At 41.7% G+C, this 23672-nt stretch overlaps 1 protein-coding gene across 1 annotated transcript in view; it reads left to right on the top strand.

Moving 5' to 3' along the window:
- Window positions 1-322: 322 nt before the first annotated feature.
- The window catches only part of LOC103479442 (potassium/sodium hyperpolarization-activated cyclic nucleotide-gated channel 2), a 38389-nt gene continuing 15039 nt past the window's right edge, over window positions 323-23672 (top strand). The window contains exons 1-4 of the mRNA XM_008433859.3: window positions 323-1582; window positions 4437-4860; window positions 8351-8512; window positions 19459-19677. Coding sequence (XP_008432081.1) covers window positions 396-1582; window positions 4437-4860; window positions 8351-8512; window positions 19459-19677 — 1992 coding nt within the window. The 5' untranslated portion in view covers window positions 323-395. The remainder of the gene's footprint in view (window positions 1583-4436; window positions 4861-8350; window positions 8513-19458; window positions 19678-23672) is intronic.

Below are 23672 nucleotides of genomic sequence, written 5' to 3'. Positions count from 1 at the left end.
AACGTTTATTAACACGTGGTGATTCAGCGGGTTTTTTGTTAGCTGGTTATACGTTGGAATGTATTCAGGTGATTCTTTCAGGTTTGATCGCGCTCAACCTGAAAGTCGTGACAGGCGTGAGCTGAAAACCTCCTTTAAGTTCGGTGATCTGTGCATGATTTACCCATAGTTCTAATTAGTTTAGATTTCGGTAAACGCCTCGTTTAGAATGGTGCTTTGTGACAGGTGACTGAGGGGAGAAGTGCAATAGTTAAAAAAAAAAAGTCACGTCCACCCCTCCCTCTCTTTGTCCCTTCTTTCGCCCACTGTCCCTTTTCTTCTGCATCCCCCCCCCCCCCCCTCCCCACCCGTCGCTGGCTGGCCTTTCTCAAAGATAATTGGAGGCAAAACTCGATATGCTCAATGTCATGGACAGGAATGAGGTCTCACCGGCGTCCGCTGCCACCATGAAAAAGAAGGCGGTGGGCGGCAGCGGGTGCAGCCACATCAGCGCACCCCAGGCAGCCCCATCCAAATGCTCCAGAAGCCCCAGTGGGCAGAATTTCTTGAACCCCGGCGCAGCCAACGGTAGCCAGCCCGGATTGACCAGCGACGTCGTGATGGATGAGACGGAGGACGGAGAAGAGGAGTCCAGGTTTCAGCATCCGCGGCTGCGCCGAGCCGGGGGGAGCGGCAGCAGCGGAGGTGGAGGAGGAGGAGGAGGAGGCGGCGGCAGTATCAGGATGAAGAACTTTACGCCAGGAGGGGGAGCCGCGTCCTCGGCTTCCAGGAGAAACTCCAACAAGGAGCTCTGCCTTACGCACACAGAGGACGTTCCCTTCGCCTCACGGCCCACTGCTGCCTCCAGAGCGACCGAGACACCCTGTCCGGGCGATGCTGCCCAACGCGGCGAGACCTGCGGAGCGTCTGGGGCGGAGGCGTCGGAATCTGCGGTCGGGGTAGAGGTTTCCAACGCGACAGCGGGTGATGGTCGCAGCGGCGTCGCTCCAGCATCCAGCATGAAATGCAACAAAAACGGAGAATGCAGAAGGGACTCGGGTACCGGGAGCCTGCGCTCAATAATCCCCAAGCAGGAGAAGCAGACAGCGGGATCGGGGAGAGCCGAGGACGGAGGCGCTGCCAAGCGGGGAGCCTGTAACTCGACCACCGCCAGTATGGACGGCTCGATCACGCCGGGCGGGTCTCTAACCGGAGGGCAAGGAGGGGAGAGCGCCAACCCGGGCGCCACCCCCGTGTCCAGCGGTGTGCCTGAGAAAAAGGACTCCAAGGTGTCCTTCTCCAACGCGCCGAGCCGGAAAGCCTCCTCCTCGCTGCACAGCTCGACCCAGACTCAGACCCAGCAGCCGAGGAACTCTGTAACTTTCCAGAAACAGGAGGATGGACCGCCGATTGTGCCCGCCGAGGATGCGGAACCTCGGGGCAGCCAAGCCAGCTTCATGCAGCGGCAGTTCAGTAGCATGCTGCAGCCTGGAGTTAACAAATTCTCCCTGCGCATGTATGGCAGTCAGAAAGCAGTCGAGAAGGAGCAGGAGAGGGTAAAATCAGCTGGAAACTGGATTATCCACCCTTATAGCGATTTCAGGTAAGAGACGGGGCTGCCATTGGTTGAAGTGATTAGAGGCCCGCAAAGGTCCTCATCTCCAACTTACTTTACACCTGAGTGTAGTGGAAGCGCAGGAAACACAAGCATTGTTACCGTCCAGCGCTACCTGCGGCTGATGTGTCATTTCAAACGTATCTGCATACAATTTACCAAAGAGATGCCGTCGACACCCCATCCCCATCCCCATCCCCCCTACCCCGTTCCCCCCATCCCCACCCCACCAAACAACCTGTTGTCAGGCACTTTAACGAAGAGTGTCCTCTCAAGGTTGTAAACAAATCCTGTTGCAGTCGGAACAATAGCTCGTCTGGGGTGCTCTCGCAAGCCAGGCCTGCTATTACATCTCGACTTTTCACAACAGCACGACGCTCACATTCATCAAAGAAGGCAGCGCTCCGACGAGATTTATTGCTCATCACGCAAAAAAAAAAAAAAAAAAAAAAAAAAATGTCTTTATTACAACAAGAAGGCTAATGATCGCGGTAACATCGGCTCTGCGACAGGAGCCGTGCTGACAGGATGTAGGCTAGATGGGAGTGCATGCATGTGTGTACGCGATGCACCCCGTAACGGAATGTCACCTTGAGCCAAGTGTGCGAAAAAAAAAAAAAAAAAAAAAAAACCCAAGCGTGCTCGCTGGAGACAGATCCGCCCGAATGACTCCGGGATCCTGCCATTTATCGATGGATGCGCCCTGTTTGACATGCGGATAAGCCCGTCTAGAGAAACAGCGGCTATTTCGTTATTCAAATATTATTATTAAAAAAAAAAAAAAAAAGGGGTTGGGGGGGGGGGGGGGGGGGGAGATAGAGCGCTCTGTGTGATTAACGTCCTCCCGTGAAAGCGTTTTATTTGATGAAAGGTATTTGGGGGTTAGAAAAGCGGCGGGTTTTTATTAATAATGTGGGCTGAACCCGACTGAGGATCAGCACCACAGGGACTGGACAGCTCCCCTCCTTCTTTCTCTCGGCAACCATTCATGTTTGGCCCACTTGTATCACATAACGCCGAGTCAGATGAGCACTAAAAGCCAAACTTGAAGACAGCTGTCCGGATATAATTCGATGACGAGTCACTTAAGAGATCCCTCACACCCACACAATTAGACGCTTGGGCTGCCTCGCCCCCCACCCCCCCCCCACCCTCTCACTCCGTTTCTTATTCTCATTAAGGCTCAGCGGCAAAGTTGCATCAAATATTATCTTCGTGGCGTGTATTTATTTTGCAGGAAGCGGAGCTTGTTGCATAAGTCGCAGTGTAATGACTCAGCGCTGCACCTGTCCTGCAGAGCTTCCTCTGATGGGCTGAAACCTCACTCCGTTTTCTCCTCCATCCCCATCTCCAGACCCTTACATCACCACTTATTTACGTGATTTGCCTGATAAAATAAACTAAACTCACTCTGGCAACACTTGATTACCAGTTGTGGTTTTTTTTTATTATTAGTTGTGCTACTTTGTTCTAAATTTATGTTTAATTATGGTAAAATGTTGCAAATCACATGGCTCTGTTGACATCAGGCATTGGCATTAGTTTGTGCCTTTGTTATGACTCCAGAGATGCACCAATCAATTGGCTAATCATTGAATCGGGACAGTTTTCACTTAATTAACTCTGACTGTTCACTGGCAGGTCAAATCCAGACAATCACTCCATTAAACGCATCAAAATGGCAGACGGTACAGGATTCGGTCTTTAAACACATACAACTGTGCTTTGATGGACATTTTCTAACTTAGTGAACATCAGCTGAAGGTGTGAGTTGTGCCTTTGTTGCTTAAAATGGTGATAAACTTGCAATTTCTTCCTTTTCTGTTGGAATCAAAAGGACTATCTCTATCAAATGAGCCGAAGGACTTCTTTTTTTTCTCTTTATTTGTGTTATAGACTTTAGGGAAATGCAACTGGTCGAAATTGTAACCAGCAGGTCAGACCTTAGACAGAAAAACACTTAGAAATCCTTATTGACAAGGAAATCTCTCCATCCCTTTACAAACATAAAAATAAAATAAAACCTTGTGCAAGTTTCTGGCAGCAGAGATGGTGAACAATAACAATGTAAAAAGAAAACTATCAAGGTTAGGTGAAGCAGATTAAACTTTCTTTAAAATCATTGGAAATATCAGATTACTTAAAGACTGAAAAAAAATTCCCATTTAAAGTTATTTTATTGCTTAACTACTAAGTATAATGAAATGCATAGCTCAAGCATGGCTTTATGACCAATACAGGCACATTGACTGCAACACGATGTGTATTCCTTCTGTCAGAAGCAGGATTGACCTCCTGAGAATTATTAGCTACAGTAGCTCATCTGTAAAAGTCAGTCTTTGCTTCCCAAGTGCATCAGTGAACCTGTCACTGGTTCACACCTCTTCCTTACTTTGGCCAAAGTTAGTTCGCATTGATAGCAGTAGATTGGGAACACTGTGCAGGAGCTGCAGTTTTGTGGGTGTTCTCACTGAGCTGTAAAGCCGTCACAGTTTGATCATTATGAATGGAACCTGCTCAAAATGATCATACTTTTCAACATCTTTGAGGATAACATGCCAAATAATTCACTAACAAGTGCAACGACAAGTGGAAAATCAATGGTATTTGATCCATTTTTTAAGTGGTCATAATGTTTTGCTTGGTGAGAGTGGCTACTGAGTTAACTTCACTGATCTTAAATATTTGCATTTCCAGACAGGGAACGATGAAACATTGCACTTTGTTCCCGGTTTTCCATCCAGAGTTTAAAGCGCTCGTCCAGCTTTCCTTTTCTTGCCTGATCTGACTCTGTGTTTGTCTCGCTCTTCTCCCCCCCTCGCTGCGGCACGCCTGGACTCAGGTTCTACTGGGATTTTACAATGTTGCTGTTCATGGTGGGCAACCTGATCATCATCCCCGTGGGCATCACTTTTTTCAAGGACGAAACCACGACGCCCTGGATCATCTTCAATGTGGTCTCCGACACCTTCTTCCTCATGGACCTGGTGCTCAACTTTCGCACTGGAATCATCATCGAGGACAACTCAGACATCATTTTGGACCCTGAAACTATCAAGAAGAAGTACCTAAAAACTTGGTTTATTGTAGACTTTATCTCCTCCATCCCGGTGGATTACATATTCCTCATAGTGGAGAAAGGGATCGACTCTGAGGTGTACAAGACGGCTCGGGCCCTGAGGATCGTCCGCTTTACCAAGATCCTAAGTCTTCTGAGGCTGCTGAGGCTCTCCAGATTGATACGCTACATTCACCAGTGGGAAGAGGTAAGGACACGTTTGTAGAGTTGCACTTATTGATTATAACGCCGACAGACACAGAGGACAGCGTGTCCCTTCCAGTTTAGGATAAGAGGTCTCTGATTCGTCTCCAATATGCTGGTTCTGGCTCACGACCAAGTGGACAATCTGCCTCTCAATCTGCTCCAAGTAGCCCGCGCTCCTTCACCTGAAGGCGGCTTTATCGACGCTGTCACTTGCCAACCTGAGAAAAACAAGGTTGGCATTTATGCAAGAATAAAAGGAATTTGGAGCACTGTCAAAAAAAAATACAGGGTCCATTGCACATCTGCCTCGGTGACCTTACAGTCCTGCCCGTGGCAACAGGCAGTCTAATAAGCAGCCTATTATCAGGGCAAACATAGTTAATCAATTAAGGCACCACAGGTGGAGCAGCAGAGGTGGAGGATAATGATAATATTCAGCACTGCAGGGGCCATTGGCTGTGATTAGACATGTCACAAATTAATTACAAACTGCACCGTCGCTCAACTGACCAGGCAATTTATAGACCCAAATATGAAAAACTACATTATGGGAACATGTGTAAATAAATAAATAAATAAATAAATAAATAAATAAATAAATGCTGTAAGGGAACGAATGTGACGTACACAGGGCTACTCTAGCTAGCAATTGTTTAGCAGAACAAATTCCTTGTTGGAGTTTTCCGTTAAAGATAAGCATATCAAGCAACACAACTAAAAATACGACTCATCTATACACTTTGAAAACTGTTTGGAAGATTTTACAGACTATGATTTAAAAATCAAAGAATAATTTCTGCTTCTAGAAAGACACAAAATGCACAAAAGTTTTTTCTACAAAAACTGTTTTGTTTTTGTCCTGACATGATTTCTCTATTACAAACTCTCATTGTGTATTTGTAATGGACCCTCACCTCCAAGAATCTTGAATGTTCAAATATAAAGAGACTCCACAGATTTATATTATTTATATTAATAGGTCCTAAACATGGATTATTGGGAGGCTGGATGGCTGCTTTGAGATCAGACATTCAGATCAAATATGAAAAATAACATTACATTTAAAATTAATATTTCAAATGTTAATTTTTTTAGCATCATAATGGAGTTATGGATTATCTTTATAAAAACACACACATTTAAAACACTTATACAACTTAAGAATCCAATATTCCAAAAATATTTATTTTTTGTATTCATTCAATAACTTCAGTCTAAATTCTTAACTTATTACTATATTACACTTTTTTAGAGAAAAAAAGGAAATTATTACTGTTGTTTAGAGATAAATCTGATTTATTAAACTTGCTAAGTTCATTAGTAGTTGAATCACAGATTTCATCGACCTCATAGACAACTGAGTCATCAGCGTACAGACGAGGGACAGGATCACGACACACACCTGGAGATTTATTAAAGTACAAACTAAAGAAGAAAACTATTACTTGTGAGATTTCTGTTTAATAGAGATATGCAATTATAAGTACAACACACTGTTAAGAATCGCTTAGTGAGACTTCTCTCACAGATTATATTTAGAGTTTTGAGACGAGGATATTGAGATTTCTGTAATATTTCCATTAGCAAACAAATATTCGATAGCTTCTAGTAGAAGACATGAGGGAAATTCTGCTGAGTGGCAATGATTAAAATCAGACTTTATAATATATAAATGGTTATGTGTTTCCACTGGTAAATGCTCTTAAACAACATTTTCCAGCACTGTCAGCAGGTCTGGTGAATGCAAACCAATTAAAATATCAATTCAATTCATTTCAATACAGTTCGGTTTATTTGTTTATTTTTTTAAAGAAGCAAATGTTATTTCAAGGCACAAGTTATTTCAATTTAGTCACACATCCATTCTAATTGATCTTACTCATCAAACAGTGCATAAAGCTCAGGTCTGTGGCGTATTCCCCCGGTTTTCAGATGAGATTTTTAAAAAGGCATTCTTCCATGTAGGAGATGTTTAACTGGTCGGTGACTGTATTTCCTCATGAATTCAGAATCTCAGGTTTACTGCAAGAACACAAACGGCAACTTCTAAAATTGTCAACACAGCTGGTTTATTTTCTTTCTGGGCCTTACATTAAGGAGATTGTCTTCACCAGGAAGCTCCACAGCCAGGTCTTTCATGAAAAGCCATTACATTTTAGGTTGTACTGTGAGTGACGGGCAGGATGGTGTTCTTCCTTGGAGTACGTCCTTCTTTGAAGGAGAGCCTCAGTCTGGGCCGCAAGCGGTCAGGTGGAGTCATGAGATCACTCCGCTCTTCGTCTGTGGCACGGTCGGCAGGCCGGCGTTGGCATTTTGCAGCAGTGAACGGCACAGTGGGGCTCGGCTGCTCTCTTGACCTTTGGATAATTGGATTTCTGAAGATACGATGTGATAGCACGCACACTGATACACACATGGCCTTGCATGACGGGAACCGAAACAAGGCATGCGTGGAAAATGAGGGACGATTAGACGTCGAGTGAGTTGCTGAGATGGTGCAGGAGGCGGTCAGTTCATGTTTCTGGTTTTTGAGCTCATCTTCTCTGTGCAACACGGAGGATTTGGGCAATTGGGCTTGAAGCAGTTTTTAGTCTTTCGAGCATTTTAGAGCTGTCCGTGGCGCTGAGCGTCTTCAGCTTCAGCTGCGTGCGCCACAGTGTCACCTCGCGCGTCCTGATGAAACGCGACCACGCGCTCCGTTTTTTCAGTTCCTGACTGATAGGAGCCGACAGTGAAAACCTCATAAAGGTTAAAGCTGCATTTAGAAAGATCAGTGCATGTGATTCACGTCCAGTTCCGCTCTCCTTCCCTCCTATCACCAAGTATCACTTCTCGGTGCGCCACTGAGTAAGAAGTGACCCACTTCCTTCGGAGTTGACTCCGTCAGACAGTCACACGTGTTTTCCTGCGAACCGGGGCTGTCAGCGTCACACGTTTACACCTCTCTCGCTAAATTATTTTTGCATCCGGGCGAACGAAGCGGCGTCACGCCGAGGTTTCTTCGGGTCATTTGGGGATGATTAGATGATTGACCTAACGGGGTTTCTCAGAGGGTGATTGATGCTTGAGGCGACCCAGACTATCAGTTCCTCGGGATCACGATGGTCCCTGTCCATCACTCTGCGGATGAGTGCAGGTCCATGTGCTGACATATCTGTCTCTGCCGTTAGTTGGATCGTTGTGCTGGCAGGCTTGCGTGAGTGCAACATGGCTGTGACTGGAGCCTGTGCGTGATGGAGAGTCTGACTGATGTAACGCGTCTCTGTGTGAAAGGTGTCTTGCCCGCTCCTGCTGCGTTTGAGCTATAGGACTGATGGTCCGCCACTTCATCTGGTCATTAATCAAACCTGACGTGACCCAGGATAGCTGAATGTGATGGCAGTTTGTTAAAACGGCGATCGAAGGCTCTCGGTTTTATTTACTCTGACTTTCTTTTCCTTACACTTCAAATATGCTTTCACTCCTATTCGCGTTTTATGGTCACACTCCAGATCTTCCATATGACCTACGACCTGGCCAGCGCGGTGATGCGGATCATCAACCTGATCGGCATGATGCTGCTGTTGTGCCACTGGGACGGCTGCCTGCAGTTCCTGGTCCCCATGCTGCAGGACTTCCCTTCAGACTGCTGGGTCTCCCTTAACAAGATGGAGGTATGTGTGTGTGTGTGTGTGTGTGTGTGTGAGAGAGAATCAGGTCTGTGCGAAAAGTGTCAAAGTTATTTTGCTGACAATAAGTGGAATAACTCATTTAAACTGCAAGAGGAGAAAACTGCACAAAACCAGGATGTCTGATTCTTCTACATCTGCTGAAGGGTGGAAAAAAAAACATGTTCTATTATGCAAAAGTGGTCACACCTCTTGAACTATTTCAAGGTTTTATTGAAGTTTCTTTTGTGACGAACCAACAAAAAGCAGTTTGTCATTGTGCAGTGAGAGATGGCTTTCAAAACCTTTTACAGGAAAAATTTAGAGGAAGTGGCTTGTTTTTACTTCAATGTGTGAGAGTCGCCCCCAAATAAAACCTTGATAACAAAAACCAATTACCTTTAGAAGTCAATATATTATCAAATACTTTACATTTATGCAACTTGTCATTTCATTATTCTTACTAAAAATGAGTGTACAAACAAAATATTTTTTCAGATGTTTAAAAAAGTGTCTCAGTCCTACAAAGGAGTGAGAGAGACATTATGTACATATTTAAGCCTACATGTACTTCTGAACTTGCACAGATGAGAGAAAACTCACAATAAATTCAGATTTAATTGAAGTACTTTGTTCTATTTGCACATCGTTGAGAAATATGGGTTCAAAAGCATCAATAAAAACCCAGAATTAATATGATATTCATGTCAATGGCAGTAAAAATTTAAAGGTAGAGCCTGGTCAATTTAAAAATCAGCTTTATGGACCTCCATGTAATAAAGACTGATATTCAGTTTCTTCAATTTGAGACAAAAAGCTCAGAACTGGATGTACAAGCTCAGATTACAGGTTAAACCGTGTCTGCTTGAAACTGGAAGTGGGAGTACTCTGCCTTTTTCAGTGCAAATTTCTTATACAGAGAGCATTACAATGCACGCAGCAGGACCCCTGAAGCACATTTAACCTGGTGTCACTGCCTGAAAATTCAGGATCTTAATTATTAAAAATGAATCGCATAATGAACACCGTTAAAAGGGACAGAAATCTCTGCCATATGCACCTGCTTAGCGTTACATTGCTTGGTAGCATACATTATCATATGCTCCCTCTTCTCAGACGGAGAAAATCCCTCATAACACCATGTTTTGCGGCGCCGTTAAGCCCGTGTGACAGAGAACAGTCAAAGTTTGCCAGTGAAGAAGCACAGAAAAGGAAGCTAGAGATTTAAGCGCACCTCTCGGTCCCCCCAGCGCCTCCACTTCAGCGCCGTGGGGTGATGACAGGAAAGATAAAAGGGGGAAACAGAGGGATGTGGGGAATATGGCCCGGCAGCTGGGCTCTTTGTTGCCATGTCTCTCTCTTGGAGATAAAAGCCGGTTGTTTATAGGCCTGTCTGTCATGGCTGCCTTTTACTGTGCAAGGGAAGACCACACCAACCCGGACGTGAGGCGGTTGTCCAAATTGTTTTGTAAACAGATTGAGTCCCGATCCAAGACCACTCTGAGTCGGGCACGACTCCTCGTAAATTTCCGTGTGGAAGTTTTTCTGGCTGAGGTTTCTGACTCTCAGTTTTAGGCTCTACAGATGTAACTCCTGGAGGAGACGTAATCTGATAGCAGATGCTGCATAACTGCTTGTAATGTATGCAGTATTGACATATAGATATTATATTTTCACTGAAATTGATTTAGTATGATGTTTTCATTCATGGGTTGTGTGATTAGTCTGTCAATCTGCACAAAAACTGCACCAGCAAAGGACTCAGAGGGTGGAAAGATGTCATGATTTGTAGTTTTTCTGAGATTATTTAGGAGAGTCGAAACGTCATTTTTGGCGAATAAGATTATAAATTGGGAGGTTACAACAAGGAGTTATTCAGTGCAAATCCCAGGTGGTGCCTTTTGCACACTTAATTTCTTCACATCCACAAACTTTGACATAATTGTCAAGTGGAAGTAAAAGATTACATATTTGTTTTCTTTTTTATTCGCAAAAATGTCTTAAACATGTGTCTCACATTTGAATTCAGCCTATACCTAGTTAATACTTTCAGGAATTGCCTTTGATTGTAATTAGAGCAATAAGCTCAGTTAGACTGGATAGATAGCACATCTAAACACAAATGATCAATGCTTACATTTCTCAAATGGAAATACATCTGGACTTTGATTGGTCCGTTCTGATACAGGCTTTGATTTAAAGCCTCCAGTTGTAGCTTTGACTGCATGTTCAGGGTTGTGGTCCTTTATCATACTGTTTGAAGTTTTTTTCCCAGCCTCTAACAGGCTTTCTTGTAGGATTGCCCCGTGTTTAGCTCCTTTCATCGTCTCATCTCATCTGCTGACAAACAACAAAAAAGCATTCCTGCAGCTCAAAGGCCTCTGTAGAACATCTGGATTTATGCTGAAATTAAATCATTTACTAAGTAAAGGATTTCTGAAGGCAAGCAGATGAACCTTGGATTTTTTTTGCCTGGGTATCAGTAATAAGGGATTCTAGATGAAAATGCACTGTTTATATTTTTCTTGTATACAGCTTTGGCAAAAATTAAGAGAGGACTTAAAATGATCAGTTTCTCCAATTTAACATTTTATAGGTACATGTTTGAGTAAAATGAAGATTGTTCTTTAAGTCTATGAACTACTGACAACATGTCTGAAATCTCAAGCAAAACTTTAGCATCTATTTGCAGAAAATGAGAAATGGTCAAAATAATGAACAAGATGCAGTGCGTTCAGGTCTCAAATAATGCAAAGAAAACAAGTTCATAATCATTTAGAAAAAACAAAACTAATGTTTTAACTCAGGAAGAGTTCAGAGATCAGTCTTTGGTGGAATAACCACGACGTTTTCAATGGAGTTTCAATGGAATGGTCTCTTAATTTTCTCCAAACTTGTATTATTTGGACATTTTTCTTTGCACACACTTTCTCTGAACATATTTTTTCACTTCTCACATATGAAAAAAAAAAAAAAAAATAGAACCTAACTGTAAACAATTAGTAATTTGAAAGAGAAAATGATCAGGTGAATAGCAGCTGTGTCACACCGTCATGGCATTTTTATTCTACTTCAATTATATATCATTGAAAGCTGTTTCTCATGCTTGACTTGCACATCTGTGTTGTCTCTTTGCCATCATTCTGGAAATGACCTTGTGCTGTGAGAGTTTAAAGAAGTGGATGCTGAAGTTTGCCGTGGACAGGTCACTGACTCCTTTAGCTCTCTCTTCGCTTTATAATCAGAGAGAGTCTCCAGAGAGCCATCGCTCTCAAACGAAAGAGACGCCGTGGCACGGTGCAGGCTGCATAGAGCCACCAGAGACCACCCTCCTATTGAGTGCCTGACAACTTGTGACATTAGCTATTGTGCTGGTTGCCGGCCCTCCATCCAGCCCCGTGGCGGCTCGGGAAGTGTCAAGCTGACACAACCAGGAGCCATGGAGGACTTTTAGACCAACCTGTCCTCAAGTGACGTCCACCAACCAGTTAATGAAATCTGTTAAGCTTCTCCTGGCCAAGGCAGCAAAGGTTGTTTCCAAGCTGCACCCTATAGGCAGCACCGTGAAAGAGTGGCTGCCTCGGCATGCAAAGATAACCTGAATAAATACAACATGCAATTTAAAAATTCTCATTTTGTTTATTAAGGAACGTTTTTCAAACTAGCTCGGTGCTATGTGAGAAAGTAATTGCCTCTAAACCTAATAATTTGTTTTGCAACTGTTGGCATTGTGCAAAACTTCAAGCATTCATGATAACTGGCAAGAAATCTTTTACACCAGGAACTTAGACTCACTCTTCTTTATTATTATGTATTTTCAAGGTTCCTGGTGGCATTTTATGCCATAAACAGATAACTATGGCTGCCTTCAGTTTTTTTAAAAATGTGGTGTATATCAAAAACAATTTAGACTTCACAGCATAGTTGTGTAACATGTTGAAATTGGCCCCTGTCTCTTTAGGAACATCCTACCCTTTCTGGTACTCCCCATTCAGCTCTGCATTACAGCAACGTCCATTGGTACCATTTAAAACTAGTAGGAGAGTTGTAGTTTCTTATTGTTGACTCATAAACGGTGATCTTGAGTGAGGAAAGTGCAACCTGCAGTACGTCAGATGTTGTTCTGGGTTCATCAATGCACCTTTGGGGTAAAACTGGTTGAAAAGCCACTCTTTGAACAGTTCACCAATATTCCATGTTTTCTCCTTTTTTAGTTAATGGCTCTCACTGTAATTTTCTGCAGTCCCAAAATCTTAAAAATGTCTTTAAAATCTTTAAAATTGAAAACATGTCAGTAACTATGTTCTTCTTCTGTTCTTGAATTGGTTTAAATTGTAGCCTGGTGTTGCTCTTTGAGGTTGTGAGGTACCTTTTTTTTTTTTTTTGTCAGATATGTTTAAATTATTCCTTCAGGGGTCATAGTTAATTCATGTAGCAAGCCGAGACAATACATTCTCACATAAGATCAAAGTAATTTGGATATATTTTACTAAAATGATCATTTGAGAATTACATTTTGCATTTACTCAGATTTTCTTCTTATGATATGAACATTTCTTTTATAGAGTAGAAACAAGAATAGTAGGTTAATTGGTCTCTCCAAGTTGCCTGTGGGGTTGCTGGTGTTTCTGTTGCCCAACCTGTTCAGTTTTCAATGGCAACTGGAAATAAGCAGCTCACCGTCAAGCCCTGCAAAAATAAGTGAGCATAGACAACCAAAGAATATATTTGAAACATTACAGGGTGATGGCAAAAACAGAAGAAATATATAAAATTTGAAATGCTTTTCCACCTTGTATCTAAAATTTTACCTTAAATATCATTGCCATGATAAAGTGAGGTAGTGAGTTTTACTTCCCCACAGAGACAACACAGAAATAATTTTGACAGCAGCGCTAACTGACAGACACTGACAGGGCGTCGAGTTTCAGCTGTGTAATTACAACTCTGTGCACCCATCCTCCGATGTATCTTCATCACAGAGACATCTCTTCCCTGTTACTCCCTTCAACACAACACAGGGTGGTCTGCAGATCAAGAAACAATCACTACGTGTGTCGGTAAATCACTTTATTTACGTGCAGCTATTATTTTGGACCAGACAGCAGCACTGCAGGTCTGCTGTGCATTGCAGATCTGATCTAACACTCACTGGTGTCGGTAACAACGTGTAGACAAGAGAAATGCAATTTGACGTTTGACCTAAACAAACAAATACGAGGTAAGGGAGCCTATTTGCTTCCTGGTTGGAGGGGAAAAAAACAAACAAACTCACAGCTAGGATTTTAATTGTCGAATCTTCACTGTTTGATTGTAGGAAAGCTGAAAAACAAGGAACCCTGGTTGCTTCACTCTGGAAGTTTAAAAAAATTATAACATTAGTTATTTTTCTGAAGAAGCTCCTCATGTCTAAAAGAAGCGTTGCCACGCCATCGTTTGCAGCGCAGGTCAGAAGTTAGCACAGAAATTAGCATAAATGCCATCAGTCAGGGGCTTTTAATGATGCACACGAACCATTCACGGTAAGTGAGTCAATGATTGTACCGAGCCCCACTTCGATTCACTTTAAAAACCAGAAATAGGTGCAGAAATTTGAATTTATTGTGGGTTTATTTCTAAAATTATAAATACAGGTCACAGTATTTAGACTTTTTTAAACAGCTTCTTCCTCAACCGTCAGCCGTCACGCTGCTTAACTGTCTGTGACTCTTTTTCTTGTGCTATTTTGTGCATTCGTACAGACTGTTTTGCTTCTAAAATATTTTCCCGTTTCAACACTTTTACATCCAGTGTTTTATATTTACTGCAGTGTTTCCAATTTTGTGAAGCCACTTAAACGAGTGTGCACTGTACCGTGTTAAAAATGAATGACGACAAGGTGTCTGTCCATAGCAAGTTAAACCTCAACCATGGTGTATTGTAGAGTAGAAGTCAACAAGCTCCTGGAAGGATTATCGATGGACATTTGACCGAACGTCTTATAAGAAATGGCAGATTTAATTCAGTTTGGTTTGCCTCTTGTCACAAATGTGCCTTTGAAAAAATGTCCAACCTTGTAATTGTGGACAATCTGAGTTTCATTCACCTGGCACGATTGTTTGTCTCAGGTGAGTGGGAAATTGTTCATGATACTTAGTAACAACCCAGCAGCCACAAAAGGATGAAGGTCAAAATAAACTGTGAGATACTGGGCACCAGTGCCTTCAAGCGTGGCTCAAAGTGGCTCCGGCTAGTCAGACTCATCTAATGCGTGCTATTGGAGTGCGTCGTGGTTGGAGGACACATGATTGAGCTGTCAAAAGCCTGGTGGTGGCTGCAATATGCTGAGGTTCTTCTATGCTTCTGCAAGCATTAAACAAAGATGGTTGAAACTGCAATGAAGGATAACTAGACGGCCAAAACCTGGACACTGTTGGGTCTCGTGGACCTTACTGAACTTTATAGACAATGTTTAAAGCTGGAAACCAGCCAGTTTAAGTGATCTCTACCATTTCTGCTAAGAAGAGTGGATAAATATTCAGTCTGAATTATGCAGGGACTACATCAGCTACAAGAAGTGTGCGGTCTAAGTTACGTCTGGTCAAACATTAGTGGGGGAGTTTCTTTCTTTCTCAGTCTTTTTGTGAAGTTTGTATGTAGTGTCTATGTTTGAACCTTTAAAAAAAGACAGTGACCTTTTTTGCTCTGAAACCATTCCACCCTGGGAAAAGAATGATTCTAGTAAATTATTAAAAGCTCCTGACAGTCATGCCCAAGATTACTGTTTGCCAACTTCTTACTGGAACAGTAGGTCAAGTGGCTTCTGACGGCTTTGCTGTCACTTCATATGAAGGCTGCAGGGCCATACTTTGTTTTCAATCCTTTTTATGAAGTTTGACATTTTCCCAAAATTTTTAGCACGGTGGTAGTGTTGGAATTTCTTATATAACATTAAATTATCCTGTTTTTTAAAACACATCAGGACCAGACGATTTAGTATGTGTTAAGTTTTAAAACAATGGGCATTACTATGGTGGCAACCTGCTGGTTCCCTTTACAGATAACATGGTCTGTCCTCTCTATCCTCTCCTGATGTGTCTGTGTTTCCCATAAATCACAGGAAAATACCTGTTTCAGAATAATCTGCTGCAGAGGATGCACAAACAGTGAACTTTCACCACAAGGATTCAGTATAAGAACATTTCTCCGCCCACACTGTAAAGATCCCACACACATTGAGACAGGCGAGTGAAAAAGAGTCTGGAGACAGTGCTGACTTTTCAATAAACTGAGATAAGCCTGAGTAAACTAAATTATTGGCTTATGGCCTCATGGCTGGGAGAGAGGCTTTGTTACATGTGTAGGTATCTGTTCAGCTAATCAGCCTCCGAGCTCAGACATAATTATACATAATTTCATCCGTTTTTTGCTTTTTTTTACATAGAAAAGAATATGAACCTTATAGTTTTATATTTTTATACCAATTGTTGCATTGTGGGCTTGCAGCAGTTTAGGATAAAGAGGATTTGTGGCAACGAGGTGAAAATAGTGGATGATAGAGGATTTGGTAGAAGCAGTATCCATCCAAGTTTGATTTGAAGAGGAAACAGAGAGGGTGAGTGTACAAATAAACGTGTTTTCTAATTTCAGTAGCATAATTTCACACAAAAAGTTTTAGAACTATTCAAGCCGTCTTTATCATAGCAGATGCTAAAAAGTCCACATCTCAAAAAGAAGCAGAAAAACTCCAGTAAAAAAAAAAAAAGGTGAGAAAAATCAAATTGTTTGAGATTTTTTTTTTGTTTGACATTCTTTTCCTTTCACGTTTAAAAACACCGTTAAAACATTAATGTGCAAAAGACTAAAGCTGCAAGCTGAAGTTGGACTCATCTGATGTTATTCTGAACCTGCAGAGAACAACAATTAACTCAATAAAGGTTTCTTAATCAGTAGATAACAGAGCAACATGCTGGAATTAAAAAAACAAACTTCATGTTGATTTCATCTTACGGTGGGATCTCAGGGTTCAAACCCTTCACTGGAACAAACTGAGACAAGCTCAGAAGAAATCCTCAGAGATGTTGTATCGATGACCTTGATAAAAGTAACTAACTCCTCTTTGAATTTATGCAGATCAGAACAAAGTTTTAGCACGACAAGCATCTTTTCCAGAGATGTCTATTGATTTTCGACCAGACAATGGGCGCTGTCTCCTGCATACATTACAGACTCTGACCTGTCACGAGCAGGTAATGCTTGGACAATTTTAAGCAAAAACCCCGTATTCAATTTATAAGAAAAGGGAAACAAAATAGCTTCAGAATGTTTCATTTCCTCACATCTTTAAAAACAAAAGACATTTTTTGTTTTTTGCACAGAGAACAACATTGTCGAGACGTGAAAGCTTCCCTGCTGGGAAGCCATAGAAAAGATGACAGTGCCTTTTTTTTCCTAATGGAAATGTGAGGAGATGTACATTGAAAAGCAAATAATTGTTCGGTCTGAGCAAATAGGCCAACCAACCATGACTTTTGTGGAAAAAAGCTTAAATACTTTTTCCTGCACTGAATAAAGCCATGAATAGACAACTTTATTGGCCGACATCTTTGCTTGCTTTTCTATAAATCCTGAGATTAGATCAGATTAGATTAATACTGTTTCTGTGGTGTGATTAATTGTGAAAATTATTGACTGCAATAAAAATCCTCTGCAGACATTTACTGTTAAAATACAACTTTTTAAAAATAATTTATGGATGTGTAAAACCAGACTGTCCACTTTGAAACTTTAAAGTTTCCCTGTTGCTCCAGTTTCTTTCTGATTTATCTTGCATCCATGTCCACCAACAGTCTACGCTTAGAGCGAGAGCTGATGACTGTTTACCGCATCAGTCTATTTTACTGATCGTCCCTAAATGCCTAGGAGGCTAAAAGCTTTTAAATTTGTTGATTTGTGAAATTTTGCTTCCTCTGCTGTTGCTATCATGCTGCTGGACATTCCTAAACATCCAAAACAAAATCAAATCTGTCAGCATTGGCAGCATGTCGTATAAAATCCTGTTATTATCTGATTTGACGGGATATGGATAAGTTTTACAATATCACAGTGATAATGAAGATGAGCAGCTCGTGCAGAGTCTGAGGTAAATGTGCACATTAACTGAGTCACGCATATAATATTTAAAGGCAACAGATTCCAGCAAGGTTAAAACTTGATGAAAATACAAACTGAAATCCACAAAACAATATTTTATTAGCAATAGATAAACTATTAGGAGTCGAATCCAAGTCCTTCCCCTCTATACTTCTTTAATATTCAGTATATCGAGTCCAAAACAAACACCGATGTCGCATAAGAAGCCCGAAAAATGAAAGCATTTTTTGCGCCACAGTGATGCTGCAGCCCACACAAAGGCGCTCTTTAGAGCTCGGCGAGATGAATGCAGGGACCCCTCTGTTATCTGGTGGGTTCAAACAGCCTCTGTGCCGCTAATGGAGATGTTGATTACCGGCAAAGCAAAGGATAGCTCCCAAACTGAGATCCCAGAGGAGAACTGTTGAGACTTAGGTGGATATGGAGTCTCTCCTGCTCTCAATGCTGTGCTATTTCAGAATCAAAGTGCTCACCATTCATATATTATTCAACACGGTTCACTCCACTGTTTCTCTTACTGTTTCTCAAACTCACCGTTTACTCCCAGCCCACTTGGTGGAGCTGTATGTATTGTTGGAGTTCCCAGTCTCCTTTACTGGTATGTAGTGGCCCCTTTATCGCTCGGTGGGACTTTTGGCGTTGCTTTGGCTCAAACCTTTATGTTCAACATCATCCTCACTTGAAACTTGTGCGTTTTTCTTTTTTTGTTGTTTTCTTTCACTGATCTCTGGGAAAATCTGTAATTTTTAATTCATCTATTATTGGTTGACTGGGAAAAGTTAGGGAGAAAATTAATTAATACCTGTCACAGGAGCACCATGACTGACACACACAGCTGGCTTTTTATTTCAGGTTTTACTTCTTCAAAATTCACGAAAATGTAAATATTGATGATAAATCTCCCCTTTGTAATTATTTAGCCACCAGAAGCCTAATTACAGCCAGACCTCTTGAATTAAAAAGAATCCCCTAAAGGAAACATGTCTGACACAAACAAACAAACTTCATGACTCCAGTGAAAATGGTCAGCCTATAGGGAACCGACTAAAATGTCTTTCAAGTGCATATTGATGAGGTCAAAGGTCAGTTTCTGTGTATTTCTTAAAACTGCTGATCAGAAACAACATAAAGCCAAATGAAAGCTTTCTCTCAGCTTTGTACTTGGTTTGGTTTTCATGTGTGCCAGTATTTGTGACATAAACTGTTATTTTGTGAAGACAAGTGAACAAAACAACAACAACAACAACGAAGAAACCATAAATAAATAAAATGTAATTCGATTTGCGTCGAATGGGTTCAAGCAACAGTGTCGTGGGGGGGGGAACAAAGCTGGAGAAGTTTTATTTGCGTTGTATTAGATGTTGCGTTCACCGCTTGTTCTCGTCGAACAACCTCGTTAACGCCTCTTTGTAAATCACAATCGGAAGTTTGTTTTCCGAGCCCTGACTCTCGGCGCGGCGCGGCCCGGTGGCCGCCGCTCGCCCGTCTCTGCCTCCAGCAGATTCCTTCTCACAAAGCTATGAAAGGGCATATTTAATGACCTCTCATTATCATCTCTCTGAGGAAATCATTTCCAAACCGCCTCTACTTCGCTGATTAGGCCTCGAAGGATTTTGCTGATGTTGTTTCCACTTCCTCCGTCTTCCCTTCTAATGCAACAGAGTCCCGCAAGTTCTCATTTGTGCGGACGCTCTTCCACGACCCGACTGTCCCCAGAGAGTGACTTAAGCTGTCCTCTCTCCACAGTCGCTCCCTCTTCAAACATGTCATTTCGCTTTATTGAGCTGCTTGTTTGTCCTGTTTCTCTTCTCTTTCCACAGAACGACACTTGGTCAGAACTCTACTCCTTTGCAGTTTTCAAGGCAATGAGCCACATGCTGTGCATCGGCTACGGCCGGCAGGCCCCGGAGAGCCTGTCGGATATCTGGCTGACGATGCTGAGTATGATTGTGGGAGCGACCTGCTATGCTGTCTTTATTGGCCATGCAACAGCTCTGATCCAGTCCCTGGACTCGTCCAGACGACAGTATCAAGAAAAGGTGAGGGAGCGACCGCGCCCCATGTCCTCAACACTACGTCTGCTGTTTTTTTTTTTTTTATGTATAGGAAGAAACACTTCAAAACCTGTTTACACTTTGACTTGCATCAATTTATGGAGCTGATTAAATATGATGCATATCAGGCTACCTGAAAACCTCTCATCTTTCTACAGAATAACAGAAAATAAGTTGTTTTATTTTGCTTTTTGTCAAATGCACAGCAGTCATCCGTGTTACTCAGACTTTTCATGGATTTATTGCCTTTGGCTTAGTAAGTTATTAGTTTTCGGATGAGAGAAACTCTGGAAAGAGAGAGAAGTGAACACATAACCACCAGATATCTTTTTTTTTTTTTGCTTGATGTGCACAGAAAATTAAGTACAATAACAATAATTTCTCAGGAAGAAAACACTGTGGCCTGGTAATGTTTGATTTTTATGCTTCATTGTCAGGTTTTATGTTTTTGTGTGGCAGAGAGAAAATTTTGGATATTTCACAACTTAAAATGTCGCTAAATTTAACGTCAATAATAGAAATTGAATATTTATCTGAAACACAGTCCAATCGCTGCTTTACCGGTGTAGCACGTAACTTTTCTTCTCCTAACGATAGAGAAGGAATGAAACTACAAGTTTTAATTGAATGTTATTTACTTTCATTTTTTTTAATTCTCTTCTCTCTGATTGGTGATCTAAGTATTTTATTATTATTATTATTATTATTATTATTATTATTATTATTATTATTATTATTATTATTATTATTATTATTATTTTTTTTTTTACAAATGAGTGATTAGTAACACTAATACAAGCCAAACCCACCATAGTTATTCCAGACTTTAAATTCAACAGAAAAAAATGCAACGCCGACTAACCAGAGCAATTTGTTAGGCTGTGACCCCAGACCCACGTTTATCTCATTCTCGCTGTGAGGTAGCGTTTATCATGCACAGCTGTTTCTGTCTTTGGAAACCCAGCCATGCTGCTGGGTGTTGCAGCAGTGGCCTGTGGTGCTCGCAGCTCAGCCTCTCTGTTTCCAAGCAGAGTCTGGTTCGCTGGTGAGCAGGGGCCGCGCTGCTGGCTGTCAGCAGCCAATCAGAGGCTGCGGGTGTGTTTGGCCAGGTAGAGCCATGCTGCCAGGGGCTGAGCGTATAAAAGCTGTGTGAGTGTGAGTGCGCGTGCGTGCGTGTGTGTTTGTGTGTGCGCGCTTGCGCCCACGCTATGATGTCCCCTTGGGCAGCAGTAGAACTGATGAGGCAGCAGACCCTCGTGTCCTGCCAATGTCATCCTGAAGGTGACGTAAGCAAGCATGGCTGCCTTCCTTTCAGTCTCTTCCTGATAACTCCCAACCCACGCCACACACCGACTTTAGCTTTTCTACTTCACGGGATATATCATCCACCTCGATGTCTCCACCTGGTTTCCTGCTTTCCTCCATCGCGCTCCCTTCTCACCTCCTGATCTGAATTTCTCTCTGTTTCCTCGTCGTCTGCATCTTCTGTCCTCTCTGCCGGTGGTGTCCTTGAAAGGTGCGGAGCTGCTGCTGTAGGGCTGCTACAGGGAGCGAAGCAAGGGGGAGGGGAAACCTGTAGGAGAAGGAGTCCTGGATATTTGAGGGCTGTGTCTTTTACATTTTAGTCGAGGGGTTGTTTTATATCCAGCTACTGTTGTTAGAGACAACTCTGGTACAATAAATCGGTCAATAAATTAGTTTGTAGAGAGAAATTATGAAATAAACCAACTCAGGATGGTGAATAATTGTGAAGTGGAAGGAAAATAAAATGTTATTTTAATTTTTTTGTGATCACAAATCTGTAAAATGTAGTTCCTGTAGCTCGTCTGAGTCAATACTTTTGAAAACCAAGTGTTGTTGCAATTGCAGCTGCAACTCTTGCATGTCTCCACCAGGTTTGGGAAGGTTTGGCTTCTACTTTGCCCAAAATCTCAAGCTGGATGTAAAATGTCTGCTAGCAGCAGCTTTCAGGTTGACAGATTCTCAATCGTATCTCCCTCTGGACTTGGACTAGGCCACTCCAACACAACAATATTAAGCATTTTTCTAAAAGCGATTTCATCGTTTAGCACCAGTGCCCTGCTGGAAGATAAGCCTCCATCTTGCAGCCTGCACCAGGTTTCCTTCCAGTGCTGCTGTCCGTCCCTCTTTGAGTCATCTCGGTCAGATCAGGTGGACGGTTTCTTCTTGGTGGGTTTTGCACTTGTGCTACACTCCCTGAATTTTAGGTGATGGATGGAAAAACGCTTCCTGAGATGTTTAAAGCTTGAGATTTTCTTTTATTATTTGACCTGCTTCTAAAGTCCCTCCAGCTACTTTGACATTTTTAAGTTTTTAGTAAAAATATTTGAGAGATTTTAAAGTCTGATCAGGGACATAACATAGAGGACCAGCTTTGTATCATGAATTTGTATCAATTTTTAAAGGATAAGCTGCTGAATCAGTCCTCATTTCTTCCAATTTTGCTTTTAAACCACTAAACCTTTGTCCAATTTATTCTGCAATGACCTTGTTTATGACTTCTTTTCTTCCTTTTTGGCTGCTATAAGTTAATTCCCACAGATACAACCTATTAGTCATTCAACCATAAAAAGACTCTTGAATTTCAGTTTAGCAAAGATACAGGTTTGAACTGCATTTTCAGGCATTTCGTTAAGAACAACCTAAAGCCATGAAGACAGTTTATCTTTATTTTTATACTGATTCTACAAAAATACAAAAGATAAAGAAACAGAACGTAATTGGTAGCACCAACATTATAACCACAGAGCTTTTCCCCTCATGATTCTATATATAATTAAGAATACGGTTCTCAGATTTCATTTCAGGTCTCTGCTGTATTTTCTTCTTGTTTTTAAGACACTACTCTCAGAAACTGTTTATCTGTTGACACCTCTTCTTTCCCTTCTGCTTTAGAGAGCCTGAACAATATGCCGTCATGGTCAGGGACGAAGACCGAACTGAAAATGCCAAAGAAAATCTTTCAGACACCTTTGAAACAGCTGATGAAGACCTTTTCTAAAAGGCCATGAAACTCTTAATTCTTTGGAAAAGTTATATTTTAAAGACACAAAAGGTGGTTTGAAACTTTCACATTGTTCTACACATGCAATTAAGTCGGAGTTGGGCTCAGGGAGGTGCTTTTTACGTGTATCTACATGCTTTTAAACATTTTCTTGTATAACTTCCTCCCATCACAGCTCTGGGGTTTTTTATTTTCTCCTTCCGAGGGCAAAAAAGTGCATTTCTTAGAGCTCTTTTTCCTGACCAGTTGTCAGATTTTCTTCTTTTGGGGAGGATTAGTATTTTAGCTGAAGATGTTTGTATTACAAAAAATATAAATAAATAAAAAAAATGCAGAGAAGTGCAGGCTGTGCCACTGCGGCTGATGCTGCCGGGTGGATTTGCCGTGCCGACAGACAGGACTAAAAGTGACATTATAATCATTTTGAGGGTGTTAGCAAAAATAAGACTGCTGGCAGTGTGTAACAGCCCATAGTGTGAAGGTTTCAGTTTCAACCCAGAGGTTATGTCAGGCTGTATTAATAGAGAATTTAGCTACAGTTGCTCTGGTGAAGATATTATGTCTTATTTGAAAGTTGCAGCGTAACAAAGTGGGGACAGCCCGAACGAGGCTGCACAATGTATTGAACATGTAGAATAATCATGATACCGCAGAAGTATTTTTATACTGAGGTAGATATCTCATAATATCTGAGAAAGATAAATCTGTGTCTTAATAAGCTGTTTAAGCATGAATGAATCTGAAACCTGAGAAGAAAGGCAAAGAGAGGTCTGTGGAAATTAATGACAAATTTTAGATCAGCAGATGAGTCGCTGGTGATGAGATTAGACATGTTGAGCGAAAAAAATGTATTTTTCTTTCCAATAAAGCACACATGCTTGCTAAAAACTCTTCCAGTTCTATAAAATGTTTATAAACAGGCTGGTGTAAGTTGGAGATAGTTTTTAAGGAAGAC

The sequence above is a fragment of the Poecilia reticulata genome, chromosome 17, assembly GCF_904066995.2.
Source record: "Poecilia reticulata chromosome 17, P_reticulata-male-v2, whole genome shotgun sequence".
NCBI lineage: Eukaryota > Metazoa > Chordata > Actinopteri > Cyprinodontiformes > Poeciliidae > Poecilia > Poecilia reticulata.
The sequence above is the reverse complement of the archived record's forward strand: the minus strand, read 5'-3'. Positions and strand labels throughout refer to the sequence as shown.